The following is a 15,668-nucleotide window of genomic DNA, read 5'->3' as shown; positions in this document are numbered from 1 at the left end:
ATCACAAACCTGCTGCATGTAGATCTGAGGCAGGGGTTCACAAAAACAATGTGAAGAACCTATTGTACTGTTTAAATGTAAATGCTGTAACTTAAATATGAGTTATCGTAAGTCCTGGAAGCATCAGTGTACAGAGTTCTCCTACTTTTTGAGCAATGTCGCCCTGAATCATTCCCACGTGAATATGCATGTAGTGCACTGTTTGAATGAACTTCAGAAATAAAAGCAACTGTACGGACATTAGTAGCCCTTATGATAAATGGAAAGCAACAAAATTAACAAAGTATATCAGTTTTACAAGCAATACTAAGAACTCAATTCACACACTGCAGCTCTGCTTGTTGGGTGATGTGAACTCAACCAATTACCAGAAGAAAAATGTCTAAGCATGCTGCCCACTGATTCAGAAAAGGCCAAAAGACAGATGTCAAAGAGAATACTAGTGCATCCAAGTGACCAATAATATATTTAGCACATAGCTTGGCAAGAAGGAAACCCATTAACCATCAACACATGCATACTGTAAAGCTTTACAACATGACCAAAGGTGTTACAAATGAACTCGACTCTTTAAACTATTATGTACTTTTATAATATAGATCATCTAAGCACGGTTTCCTTCTTAAAACTATTTGGCTGAATAATGTTGAAATTCTTAAAACAAACTCACCAATTAAACTTTGTGGCCAGTCTACAAAGAACTGAATAATCTGCACAAGCAATATCTCCCATGAAATAAGCTTTGTGACTTTGTTCATAATGTTGTTAGAAACTGACCCATTGCTTTTCGTCTCTTGCTCCACTTTGCCCAATAGTTCAATCGCTTGTGCATAATCCTGCAAAATTTAGTTACACATGTTTACTGGGAGATATTATCAAAAATAGTAGAAAATATTATAAAATTTTAAGGCTAAGAACCTTCTGTGCAACAAGTTCTCTGGCTTTTGCCATAAGTATGTAAGAGAAGTCCTGCAGTGACCCTCTAGGAAGGATAGAGACGATGTTCTTGAGTGGAATAGGCAGATCCCACTGCAGACAGAAGAGAAAAAAAAAAAAAAAAAAAAAAAAAAAAAAAAAAAAAAAAAACCAACATTACCCACAGCAAAGTATCAAATACGCATTTGGGAGAAGAAACACTGAGGAAATGAGAATACAACACAACAACTCTTACTGCAATATACAACATTTTTACCTTTGGATTTATCTTCCAGAGTGGTCGGATGGGTTTCATTCCTCCAAGTCTGACAATGAGATCTTTAATTTCTTTTGAGTCACAGGTGGAGATCAACTGTTGCTCCACCATTCCAGCTGGTAGGCGACCCTTATCTACAAGAGTAAAAGTAATTGTTATTCTTTCAGAAAGCACCATTCAATTTAATTACAACATAATTCCTGATATTTCCTACAGTGAAGACCAAAATGATTATAGGTTTACCAAGCATTACCTTGGTGGTTTTATATAGCAAAGCATGATTCATTTCAATTTTCTTGCGTACCACAACTCCACAAACATTGTCTTCATTACAAAGTCATATACAAAATTAATTTGTGTGGTGGCATAGACAACACGTTAAGAGAGTTACAGGGAGGAACACTGTGATACTTTAAACAAAGTAACCAATTACAGACACTCTGTCCTAAAATGAAAGAACTGGGCACTTACGAAGAGTACATAAAAATAATCTCTTTCCATATTTGATAACACACAATTTTCTGATAGAATGTTTGACCTTTACGGCCAATGTTTGCTATCTAAATGACGAATGTATTGTGGGACTTACATCATGGTCTTCAGGCATAGTTTTCTGCTTAATATTACAGCCTATGTGCAAGCAACTGTATGCCACAAAAGAAAAATAGTATTTCTTTAAAAAGTTTATAATAATAATAATAATAATAATAATAATAATAATTCATACGTTTCAGTTTCTTTAACTGTGAAAAAGTTTTGCTTGGAAGTTCTCTGGCACTACAACACTGTTATCAAACATGAGGTGCTATACGCTAGTGAGACACTGATATTACACACTAAGGCCGACCTTGAGAACATTCTCACACAGGAAAGAAAAATCATTAGGAAAATTATTGGGCCAAAACTCATGGACGGCGGCTACAGGCATCACTCCGGATATAGGCTTCACTCCAGGGACACCACAGAGAAGTTCTCCACCATTGCAGCGGACATTAGAAAGAGGCGACTAAAATTTTATACACACACAAGCAGACTCCCACAGACCAGACTCACCAACAGAATCCTCAGGTACATCCAGAGACTCAAGACCACTACACCCTGAATGACACAAGTCAAAACTGATCTGAAAAGACCTCAGATAGATTCAGCAGACATCATGGACAAAGGTGTCTATAGACACAAGGTGTACAAGTGAGAAGTGATGTCAGAGAAAACAGTACCTAAAGCCCAAAGGACAAAGTGGACAGAAGAAAGGAAGAGAGCCTTTAGTGAACGAATGAAGGAGTACTGGAAGAACAGGAACAAGTAGTCATGAATATTTCATGTGGCCTGATGAAAGGCCTGTGACGTGTGTAATAATAATAATAATAATAATAATGACAACAATAACAATGATCAAATGTCATCAGGTAAGATTCTGACACACTGTAGTCATTTCATATCTGGATGTTTTAACACCAATAAATTATGATGTAAAATATCAATAACAACCTACATTGTTTTTTTAATCTCTCAGTATAAACTTTCCAGAAATTAACAAATACATGTGAGACATTAGAAATTGCTACTGATCCAACCCTATGAGTGCATTAGTAGGTGCAGTGGCCACCTCACTTTTATCATTCTCCAAATGCAAAATGTGTTTCCTTCAGCATTCACTATTGTTGGATGCCCAAAACGACATTCATCTTCAAGAATAAAAAACTGTGTCTAATTTAACTGAATCAGTGATAGTGGCAATGGGACAATAATGTTCCTCTGGTAGAGTTGGAAGAGGAATGCATCTGATTTTGTGCACAATTTTATAACAGTGGATAAGAATCAAATTCATTAGAAGGGGCATTTATTGATTTATTTGTTCAGCAGAGGTTCAGAAACTATTACTATAATGTTTGACAATGTTATCTGATGAGTTTTGACAGACTACATTTTAGTAATTTATTATTTTCAATTTGTTCCGTATTTGAAAGAATGTAATTTTATCCACCTATGTCTATTGTAGCTGGATTTCTTAACAAAGTTTTTTCTCCAGCCTTTTTGGTCTGCAGGAGGTATTTTATTTCCCTCCTACCTTTCATATTCCAGGAGCGGTTGACCAGCATTTCCTGATCTGCCACCAAGGATCTGCTGTCTCTCTAGGCTTCCCTGACACACTAAAAATATGGTAAGAATTTAGTAATAGAGTTTCTGGACATTGAGAAGGCATATGATAGTGGGAAACCTTTCAGGAAAGGCAAACTGGAAGGCATACTATGAAAAGAAGAAAGGAAATGTAACAAGAAAAAGTGAGTTGTGTAAAAGTGAGAGGAGAGAAGACAGACTGCTTGGAACAGAAAATGGACTGAAGTAAGGGAGCGCACAGTGCCTATTACATGTAATCACCGTTCTGGACGAGATAATCACGTGAGTGGCAGCCCAAATAGGAGATGAAAATATGAAAACAATCACATTTGAAGATGGTTTAATGTTGTGGGGAAATGGCAGAGGAGAGGTACAAGAAAGGCTAAATATGTTGGAGGAATTGATAGAACAGCAAGATTGAATGTAATGCAAAGGATCATAGAGTGTTCGGGACAGTGAGGAATAAGCTGAGAGCAGCGGTGGGTATAAATATAAGAGGGCAAGAATTAAAGAAATACTGGTTTATTAAGGAAACACTCGTAATTCTCAGCCAGAGAACTTCTAAGCAAAAATTATTACTATTATTATTTATTATTATTATTATTATTATTGTGTGGCATTACGGAACATATGCATAAAAATTGAAGTTACAGGTTAGTGTTTACATTTGACAACTAGATCATCATAACAGAGTAACTTCATGTAAGGCTATTAGAATGCCAATCAAACAATGGAAAATCCAGGATGGACTGTAACAATACCAGAGAAGGAAAGATGCCACTCACCATATAGCGGAGATACTGAGTCGCAATAGGCACAATAAAAAGATGCACACAATTAAAGATTTCGGCCATTAAGGCTTAAACCACATTGTGAGCAGCAGCACCAGCACATGATGGGAGTGGCGACTGGGTGGGGGTAAGGAGGAGGCTGGGGCGGGGAGGTGGAGAGAAAGTATGGTAGGAGTGGCGGACAGTGACACTGTCTGCTCTTGCTCATCTGTGTATCTCCCAACTGCTTTATCTGCAAAAGGTTTTACACAGGTACAAAGCAGGGAGGATAATATTTTATATGTGGTGTTCAATAATATAATTAGCCCGTAGTTCGTACATTCTAGGATGTTCCCTTTCATATGTATATCACATATCGCTCCAGTATTTCATTTGTCTGGGATGACTTTTTGCGTCCATATACCTGAGATCAGGGTGTGCATGCATCTAACCAGTTGCTCTCCATCACACTTAATAAGCTCAGCTGGCAGATTGACATTGGCAGGTGACTCAATGTTGGCTACTTTCTTTACTGCTAGCCAAATCTCTTGCATCGAGGGCATCCCATTTTCCTCTTCCTCCTCTAGCTGGTTTTCAGTTAGTTCCCATACTTGAGCATTCTCTGAGTATAATAATTCCTTAAACTACTCTGCCCAACAATGTAACGCCCCTTCCTATGATGCTATTAGCTCATCATTTTTTCCTCTACATTGTTTTCTTTCTGGTTGAGGTTAGTGAACTTCCTGTATAATTTACAGCTTTCATTAGCGATATTCAATGATTCAGTGTCCTGCAACTATCTTTTGAAAAAGCTTCTCTTCTTTGCTTTCAGAATCTGCTTTTCTGCATGCCTTTTTTCTCTACAGTAATCCAGAAGCATTCATCTTTTCATCTGTTTCATTCTTTGCTCTTGTTGTCATCTCACACTCTTCGTCATACCATTAATTCCTTATGGTTTGTTGTTCCATACTAATCACTTCCTCTGCAGCAGCCTGTATTTCATTTCTGACTTTATTCCACTGGTCATTTATGTTATGGATATAGTTCTGCAGGATTCCTGTCAATCTATTTTGCAAATTAATAGCTAGGTGTTCAGCCTTCCTTGGGTCTTTAAGTTCTGAGATATTATACTTATTTTGTCTTTCTCCATTAACTTTACATGCTTTTGAAATTCTCTCTGTAATTTTTGCTATGAAGAGGTAGTGGTCAGAGTCCATTTGGCACCACTGAAACTACAGCAGTCTAGTACATCAAGCCATGGCTGGTATCTACTAATATATGATCAATTTGGTACCTTGTATTGTTGTCTGGTGGCACCCAGGTCATGTTATGTATAGTCTTATGCTGGAACCACATGCTAGAAACAGTCATGTTAAGTGATGCTGAAAAATTTATCAGGTAGAGTCCATTGTTATTGCTCTCTTTATGGACAACGGTAGGGGAGCAGAACTTCACCTGCTCTACCTTAGCATTCATATCTCCTATCACATTTTTATATCTTTTTTTGGACACTGATGATAAGCTCGCTCCTGTTCCTCATAGAAGATCTCCTCTCCTGCTGTCCTCTCTTCAGTAAGGGGCATGTGCATTTAAGAGGCTGCAGTTAAATAAGTTCCCCTTTATTCACATATAACATATCCTTGGACTTATTGTTTTAAATCCTATCACTAGTTGTTCAGTGCTTTGGTTGACTATAAATCCCACATCAAGCATGTGTTCACTATTGTGGCCACTGTAGTACATAGAACACTGCTGTTTCTGGAAGGTATCCTCTTGCAAAGGCCGTGATACCTACCTCATGTTTTTGCTATTTCAATGAAAGTTCCAATGGCTTCAATTCTGTGTAACATCTGTATGTTCCATGACCCAGTTCTCCTATTCCTTGTTATTTGGCCATATCTTTACCTTAGGACCCATCCAGCTGCATTTCCTTGAGCTTCCATAGTAAGACTTTTTTCCAGGTATGGGTTACTGGCGCATAGCCCAGCCCCCTATTCTTCAGAGGACCATTTCTCCTGCTCTCGTCTGCCCTGAAACTGTTTCCCTCTGAGGTTAGATACCTAATCTTCCACAGGGTTTCTCAGGTTCCTGGGATTCACCAACTTGGAGATGAGGGATGGAACTGAGTAGGAGAGGCGAAGTGACCTTCACTTGTTTAAAGTAATATTTTACACATCACTACCCCATAAAATTACATCAACAAACTTTAATGTTGGGCCTTCTCACCATACAGTATCAGAAGCTTTTGTCAGATCCATGAAGCTGCAGCCAATTTGAGGCCTCTCCAAAACCCAGATTCCACGAATGTTGTTAAGTGTTAGCAACTTATCACAGCAAATTTGACTGGGATTATTTTATCAATGATTACAGCAATGGACAGTCCAGCTAGACACTTCCTCAGCTTGTTTTTATTGAAAATGGCTCATGTAATAAACAGTTCCACTTGGTAGTAAAAGATCACGGGTCATTCCTATTTATATAAGGGCAAAATAATGGATGCACATAACATCAACTTGATGCAGAATTCTACAGGATATGTCAAATTTGCATTTCTTGAGAAACCCTCTATGTACAATAATGCACTTTTTACTATGGACAACACCTTACAAATAGTGTGTACATCCCAGATTTTTGAAAAGTGTTTGACAGACTACCACACTGTCAACTAGTAACTAAGACATGATATAATTTCTGAGGTAAGCAACTGGTCCAAAGAATTTGTTGCCAATAGAACACAGTATGTTCTGGCGAATAATCAAAAGGGGCAGTATAGTTGCTAGATGATTAAAAGAAAAATGCAGCCTGACTGAAACAGTAGTTCCAATGTACGTATGGAATGGGAACTATCTTTTAATTTGGATTTATGCATGATAATGCTCCAACCCTTGGGAAAGATCACTCTGGTGTCTAAAGAAATGTAGGAACAAGCAAGACAATACTGGTCCTAAAACTCATCCTATAAGATAAGTTGAAGAAAGGCAAACCTAAGTTTATAGCTTTTGTAGTTTCAGAGAGAGCTTTTGACAATGTTGACTGGACTACTGTCTTTCAAATTCTGATGGTAGCAGAGATAAAATACAAGGAGCAAAAGGTTGTATATAACTTTTACGGACACCAGACTGCCACTATAGGAGTCAAAGGAAATGATAGAGAAGTAGTAGTAGTAGTGTGGAGAGTGAGACACAGTTGTAGCCAATCCCAAATGCTATTCAATCAGTCAACTGAACAAGGTGTGAAGGAAATCAAGGAGACATTTAGAAAGAGAATTTAGAATTCAGGGAGATGATGTAAACACTCTGTGGTTTCCCAATGACATTGTAATTCTGTCAGAGCTGCAAAAGACTTGGACAGAATGCACAACGTCTCAAAAAGAGACTATAAGATGAACATTGACAAAAGTAAAACAAAAGCAATTTAGAATAATAGAATTAAATCAGGTGATGCTGAGGGAATTAGATTAGGAAATGTTAAACTAAACATATTAGATGTGTTTTGCCACTTGGGCAGTAAAATAGCATATATGGTTAAAGTAGAGTGGGTATAAAAGGTGTGCTGACAACAGCAAGAAATGCATTTCTGAAAAACAGGAAATTGTTAACATCTAACATCAATTTAAGTTTTAGGAAGTCTTTTTTTGAAGATATCTGTCTGGACTCTAGCCTTGCACAGAAATGAAACATGGTTCATAAGCAGTTCAGACAAGAATAGACTAGAAACTTTTGAAATATGGTGCTGTAGATGAAGACTAATCAGACAGGGAGACTGTGTAACGAATGAGGAGGTACTGAAATGAAGTACAGAGAAAAAGAGATTTTCTCTCTTATAACGTCAAATGTATGTTTCCTATCTTGTAGATATTCGCCTGAAGATGTGATATGATGTCACAAAACCAGTCATGCTCCAGTAAGTAAAAGTTCAGATACAGCTGGAGGATTTATTTCTTAAACATGGATTACTTAAGCTGCAGTTTCCCATAATAAAAAAACTCTTATTAATACATCTGGTATGAAACTCTCTATTGCCATTGAAACCTTTTGTCGAAATCACGCCACATCTGGTCTATGTTTACATGGTTAGTTTGTCACTCGTCCCTGTATCTGTCATGATGCTCCCTACTTGCTCAGGATTATTTGTTGCTAATAGGTCAAGTACATTTTCGCAACCATTAAACTGCTCAAAATGATTAGCAGAGAAAGCATTTAGTACAATTTTAAATAATTTTTATGCCTGCCATTGACTTTAAACATGCATTTTTGACAATTTACTGAGGGTAGATTGAAGTCATCGCCAACTGTAACTGCACGAGTGAGGTACCTATTTGAAACAGGACTCAAGTTTTCTTCAAATCTTTCAGCAAGTGAATCATCCGAGTCAGGAGGTCGGTAAAAGGAATCAATTATTAACTTATTCTGGTTGTCAAGTATAACCACTGCCAATACTAACTCACAGGAACCCTCTACATCAATTTCATTACATGGTAAATTACTTCTGACAGCAGTAAACACTCCACCACCAACTGTATTTAATCTTTCCTTTCTGAACATGCTTAGGTCCATGGTAACAATTTCAGTTGACTATCTCCATATTTAACCAGCTTTCAGTACCTATAAAGATTTGAGCTTCATAGCTTTCTACTAGTGCTTGGAGCTCTCATTCTTTACTAACACTACTACAACAATTTACAAGTATAACACTAAATATACTTAGGTCTACCCTTGTCCTTTGTTAGCCGTGCACCCTCTGGTACCAAAGACCTTTCCTGAGACCCTGTAACCTAGAAAACCAGCCAGTCCACTTCACGCAGGACCCACTACTTGTGTGGCCATCTCCACTGTATAATGGACCCTGACCCGCATAGCACCCAGAATGTTAAACCCTTCCACCCTATGGCACAAGTCACGGAATCTGCAGCCTACATAGTCACAGAACTGTAAAAACCTCTGATTCAGACTCTCCACCTGGCTTTGTACTGAAGATCTGCAATACGTCCTGTTAATGATATTATAGATGATGAGCTCCACCTTTATAGTGCAAGCAAGAACGATCTCATGAAAATAAACTGCACATGACTAAAGAGATGCCTGGATTCTAGATGAGATGGCTGTTCATTACCTGCTCAAAGGCCCTTCCCATACAGCTGATAATGACAACACTATGACAACTACTTGAGCACATATGATTTTTCCCATATTTGAGAAGAGGAATTAAAACAACTTATTTTCACAAGTCCTGTATCGTAAATGAAATTACACAGAGATGCCTCACATGCTGCAATGAATGCTGCTATAACCTGGTGACATACCGCATGGTGGAAGCCATGCTGACTAGAACTCCAATACTGAAAAACCCTGGTTCTAAATTTCATTGTTGGTAGAACTAAAATCAAAAGCACCTGTTGTAGATCCATAGTGCTGGTTGAGGTTGCAATGATTACAACATAACACGACAAGGATAAATGCTTATTTATTTGTATATATGACTGTGGTTACAAAATGCTCTGTATAATATGCACAGGGCAAAAAGAAGAACACCAGAGATAATTTGTCATGAGCCACAACTGATAGTCAGTGGGGGTTATTAACAATGAGATATCCCCAAAGATGACCTCCCTCCCCCCCAAGTGTGGAGCCCAGGGGGACGGTTGTTATTGTGATTGGAACATGGTGCATCCAATTGACACCCATATGGCAGTGCGGAGGTGGGTAAGGCGTTGTCAACATCAGTCAGGGTGATGTTGGTGATAGATGGTTATATGTGGGGATGACTCCCATTGCATTGCATAGAGGTGATAGCTTGAAGGTGTGTGGGTGGGCACTGAGTCCAGCTTAGTGGGACTGGTTGAGGATGCCAGTCATTGGAGGTGGTCCAGCATGGTCAGTCTGCAGTCTGTAGGTTTTGTGGTCCCCAGTTATGGTGAAGGAGAGGCACGGTGTCCTGGGAGAGGTGACTGTAAGGAAGCCGTTATTTGACAGCCGCCATGTCCACATCGTATAGCTGTTCACAGGAGTCAACAGTTTGAGCAGTAGAGGTTGGTGTATCGTCCGTGGATGACTTGCCCTGGAAAGGCTACACAGGTTTTAAGCAGTTGATAGATACTGTACTGGGTGTCCCTTTCAGTGGTATTTTGAATTTGTGTGCGCCACATTTTAGTACTTCGTGCAGGCCCATGTACCAGGGATGTAAGGTAGGCTGAATAGTACCAACACAGAGCATAATGTGGTTGCAGTCCACACGTGCCTTATGAATGAAGACTTCTGGGGAGATGTGAGGCTATGAAGGTGGTATCTTGAGCTGTGTGGTGTGTTGTTGAACACAGGTGATGAGGACAAGAATTTCAGTGGTTTCTGCTGGTGGTACCTGTAGTATGAAGTCAGTGAGGAGAGCAAATGGCTTGCCATAAAGGACTTCAGCAACCACGTGCTCAATAGCACCCACAGTAAAGCTTCTACCCAGAGGCTGCCAAGGCACGCTTTTAGCGTGCAGTGCCATCATTTCACAAGACCATTGCTTTGTGAATGATAAACAGCTGTTTGATAACAATAAATGCTTCAGAGGTTGCTTGGGTCACTGAAAAGAGTAAATTCAAATTGTCAACTTTTATCAATGACTACAGACACCGGGCACCTGTATTGGGAAATCCAAGTGCATATGAGTCCTCTGGCTGTTGAATATGCTGACATGTTTCAGAGAGGAACAGCTTCTAACCACTGCGTTATGCACTCGATGATTAAAAGAATGTATTGATAGCCCTCGGACTCAGAGACAAGTCCCACCAGGTCAAGGTGCATGTGTTGGAACTGACCTTTAGGTATTGTGAACTGTCCAAAAGGTGGTTGTCTGTGGTATCCAACTTTGCATTTTTGGCATCATAAGCCCATGCATGCTCATTCCTTGCAGTCTTTTTTGACATTCGGCCATATGAAATGACCTGTAACGAGACAGGTTTCCGGTTGAACGCTGGAATGCAACAAGCTGTGCAACAGATCAAAGATGATCTTCTGAAACAGATGAGGTACAAGGGGATGAGTTCAGTTTTGTAACACATCACACAAGATCAGTCTTGTTGTACCCAGTACCAGATTGTTGTACCCGGTACCAGACAATGTTTGAGTTTGAGGTTAATAATGGTATCACTGAGTTCTTGGAACAGTTTGTCTTGTAGTTGTGACTTTGTGAAATTATTACTCAATTCATGAGGAAATAGAATTGATCCATGAGAAATAAACTGCAGTTACACTGTTTGTGCCTTTCAAGTAATGTGTGTAAGTCATAAATTGCGCAATGTAATCTAGGTGGCGGAATCTTTTGAGGCACCAGTCTTTCAATGGGTTTCAGACTGAGTCTGCTAACAGTTGGTGATCTGTGTAAATGACTAGTGGCCTGGCTTCCACATTGTACCTCAACTGATGGCATGCTTCATAGACCACTAGGAGTTCGCGGTCATATGCGGACCATTTGCTCTGTGATAAAATTAGTTTACACGACAAGAATTGGTTGCTGTACACTTCCCACTTCCTGCTTGATGATGGCACCAATTGCAAAGTCACTCCCATCTGATGTTATACTTAGCTGAGCATGGGAAAGCAGATGTGCCGAAGTCACTGCTTGAGTGAGATGTTCTTTGAGATGGTTGAAGGCTTGCTGCTTGTTCATGGTACACATTAGCCTCCATTTATTGTTAGTGTTCTTTCCTTTGAGGGCCTCTGTGAGTGGGAGCTGAATGGCAGATGCCTACGGGAGGTGGTGGCAGTAGAAGCTGACGTACTTTCTGACAGTTTAATGGAGGTGGCAACTGGTAAATGAGTTCCATTTGTTGTGGTGCAGGGTGGACACCTGCAGTGTTGATAATACGATTGGAAAAAAAAAAAAAAAACTTGAGGTTGTCAGAGATGGCCTTTTTCTTCATTAATTACAGCACTGCCTGCAACAAGTGAGTCAAAATCTTGTTTTAGGTGAGAGATATGGATGTCCATATCTTGGGAAAAACTGAGAAGTCATCTAGATAGGCATAGCAGAAGGATAACTTGAATAGGATACCATCAGTAAACTTGTTGTAGCTGATCTTCATGCTTCCAGGAGAGGCACTGGAGAAGAGCCGATCCCACCACAGAATATTTGTTGTCTGCTGGTTGTGCGAGAATGTCACTTATCATGTCCATGTGTTCACCTAAATGACAGAGCAGTACGAAAATTTTTGTACTGTCACTGCCGACATCATATGTCATGAACCAAATGGTGGGTTGGTTGGTATGAAAAGGTGGCAGTTTCCACAGAAGTGTTGGTAGAGGTAATGTAGACAACTGTTCCATTTTCTTACATGGTGTGACTGGTGGCGAAGACTGCGCCAACACTGGATTGGAAGATAGCTCATGCGGTGCAGAAGAACTTTTGATCAGGTGGATGCATGTGGTTCGGCATGTGCCCCTTGCGAGACGTGTGTGGTGACGAAGTCACAAAACAGGTCATTCATAAAACACCATTGTTTGGCATTTCTGGTAATTGTCAGTGCACTGTACTGGCAAGTATGACAGTCATTTTTGAAGAATTTGGGTTGTCCGAGAGTCAGTTGCGATACACTCTAAACGTCAACACTGCACTCACTTGCATAATTCATGAATTGCAATGCACTATGTTTGCACACTGGACTGTTGATGCATAGTATCTGGATCGACTTGAATTTACCACTGTTGCAGTTACCAATGTAGATCCTTAGTGTGACTTTAGGTTGGAATAACATGCAAATATCAATTCAAGGATAAATACTTATTTATTCACGTAAACAACTGCAGCTACAAAGTGTGTCCATACAATACAAAATCACAGGACACATACTGAAGAACTCACATTCAAGCCACAAATGATAGTCAGTGCAAGATAGCACCCCAACAGAAAATTCACAGTAATTGCTTGATGTTGACAGAAAGCTCAGTCCTGGCTAGCAGTAGTGGCTACTGTATTTACTCGAATCTAAGCCGCACCTGAAAATGAGACTCGAAGTCAAGGAAAAAAAAAAAAATTCCCAAATCTAAGCCGCACCTGAAATTTGAGACTCAAAATTCAAGGGGAGAGAAAAGTTTTAGGCCGCACCTCCAAGTCGAAACAAAGTTGGTCCGTTTTAATATGAGACACAATTTAGGTCGAATGAATGACGATATAGCTACAGTAGCTTGGTTCGAGTCATAAGCTTAGCACTGAAGCTTTACCAGGTAGCCAGTGCTATACGTCAGGTGCTCCGTCCGTATTTAATACGGGTACCCTTCCTTTTTCACGTGCTTCGTCTGGTTTGAATCGATTGCTATATTTTGCTTTGATCTGGTAAGTGACGTTTTTGTTGTAGGTGCTTACGTTACTCTAAGCTGAAAATGCGTTACTGTACTGTGTCATGCACTGTTTGTCGCATTCTGATAATGAGTGTCTACGGCCTGTCGCTGCTCGCGGCATGGCTTGCTTTTGTGCGCGCTACCACCACTTACAATGGGGGGGGGGGGATGGAGGGGGAAGAGGGGAAGAGAGAGAGAGAGAGAGAGAGAGAGAGAGAGAGAGAGAGGAATTGTCTCATTAGCAAAACAATGGCAAGAGACTGCTATTTGTTGTTACTTACACTGCTGATATCTTTGATAATGATCAACAAGAACCAAATAATAGACTGCGTATGAGAAGATGTTCTGAACGAGAGTTTAGCGAAAATTTTTCTCCGTTTGAAAATCTTTGCAGACGCCTCTTTAGTACATTACACTCTGCACAGAAATTAGAGTCATCTTAGATTTAAAAATCTACTCAATTGCCGTGCTTCATTTCTGACTGTATCACTATTAGGCATAAGAATAATACAAATATAAACATGACATGATATGAAACTTCCTGGCAGATTAAAACTGTGTTCCCGACCGAGACTCGAACTCGGGACCTTTGCCTTTCGCGGGCAAGTGCTCTACCATCTGAGCTACCGAAGCACGACTCACGTCCAGTACTCACAGCTTTACTTCTGCCAGTACCTCATCTCCTACATTCCAAACTTTACAGAAGCTCTCCTGCGAACCTAGCAGAACTAGCACTCCTGAAAGAAAGGATATTGCGGAGACATGGCTTAGCCACAGCCTGGGGGATGTTTCCAGAATATTTTCACTCTGCTGCGGAGTGTGCGCTGATATGAAACTTCCTGGCATATTAAAACTGTGTGCCCGACAGAGACTCGAACTCGGGACCTTTGCCTTTCGCGGGCAAGTGCTCTACCAACTGAGCTACCAAAGCACGACTCACGTCCGGTACTCACAGCTTTACTTCTGCCAGTACCTCGTCTCCTACATTCCAAACTTTACAGAAGGTCTCCTGTGAACCTTGCAGAACTAGCACTCCTGAAAGAAAGGATATTGCGGAGACATGGCTTAGCCACAGCCTGGGGGATGTTTCCAGAATGAGATTTTCACTCTGCAGCGGAGTGTGCGCTGATATGAAACTTCCTGGCAGATTAAAACTGTGTACCCGACCGAGACTCGAACTCGGGACCTTTGCCTTTCGCGGGCAAGTGCTCCCCCAGGCTGTGGCTAAGCCATGTCTCCGCAATATCCTTTCTTTCAGGAGTGCTAGTTCTGCAAGGTTTCGCAGGAGAGCTTCTGTAAAGTTTGGGATGTAGGAGACGAGGTACTGGCAGAAGTAAAGCTGTGAGTACCGGACGTGAGTCGTGCTTCGGTAGCTCAGATGGTAGAGCACTTGCCCGCGAAAGGCAAAGGTCCCGAGTTCGAGTCTCGGTCGGGCACACAGTTTTAATCTGCCAGGAAGTTTCATATCAGCGCACACTCCGCTGCAGAGTGAAAATCTCATTCTGGATGACATGGTATGTATATTCTTCCGCGTTTGCTGTTGTCTCAATCTAGTTTCGTAGTTTATTAGGCAGACAGGATTTAAATGAGACGGCAGCAGACATGAAAGAATACATGGCAAAATGTTTACATTCATATTATTCTTATTGTGAAGAGAATACTGCATGTGATTCACAATTCATAAAAGTTCCTATTAGCAACCATCTCTTCTCACAGGTAAGAAAAAATTCAGAATGTAGAGTTGGCCATATTGACAAAAACCCCAAACAGTCTTGCCAGTTGGATTTTCGTAGTACACTGAAATGCTGCTACATTCGAAGATGAACAATACGGAATTTGTATTTACTTCGTTGAATAATGTATGAAAATGCAGTGGTTGAAACTCGGGGCGGAGAAAAAAAGCTTGTCTTCCTTTTTCTTTTAATTTACTGACGCAGAGGTTTTGGCGGCAGTATTTATCTTCATGCCTGCAAAGCAAGCCTGTGTAGCGCTACATGTATTCGACGGCAGAAGTTAGTTGTGGCGGCACCTACCAATATTTTTCAGAACTTCCATTTACTTTGCACTCGATTCTAAGCCGCAGGCGGTTTTTTGGATTACAAAAACCGGAAGAAAAGTGCGGCTTAGATTCGAGTAAATACAGTGTGTGAACCGAATGATCTGCCACAATCTCTTTGCTGTCTCCTTAGTCAGTCTACAGAATGCCATTGTAGAGTAGAACAGGAAGTGGGCATCTTTTCCTATGATCCTCTTAAAGTCTATCTT

The 15,668-nt window shown here is 40.3% G+C and overlaps 1 protein-coding gene across 4 annotated transcripts in view; it reads right to left on the bottom strand.

Annotated features, from left to right (window-relative positions):
• Positions 1–15,668, bottom strand: part of LOC126194749 (integrator complex subunit 8) — a 164,160-nt gene that overhangs the window by 61,095 nt on the left and 87,397 nt on the right. For all 4 annotated transcript variants that reach the window (XM_049933020.1, XM_049933019.1, XM_049933022.1 and 1 more), the window contains exons 9-11: positions 1,193–1,326; positions 919–1,029; positions 671–836 (exon numbers count right to left, since the gene is read on the bottom strand). In XM_049933020.1, the coding sequence (XP_049788977.1) occupies positions 671–836; positions 919–1,029; positions 1,193–1,326 (411 nt within the window). The remainder of the gene's footprint in view (positions 1–670; positions 837–918; positions 1,030–1,192; positions 1,327–15,668) is intronic.

Source organism: Schistocerca nitens, chromosome 7 (genome assembly GCF_023898315.1).
Source record: "Schistocerca nitens isolate TAMUIC-IGC-003100 chromosome 7, iqSchNite1.1, whole genome shotgun sequence".
Classification (NCBI taxonomy): domain Eukaryota; kingdom Metazoa; phylum Arthropoda; class Insecta; order Orthoptera; family Acrididae; genus Schistocerca; species Schistocerca nitens.
Note: the sequence above shows the minus strand (reverse complement) of the source record. Positions and strands in the feature narration are given on the sequence as shown.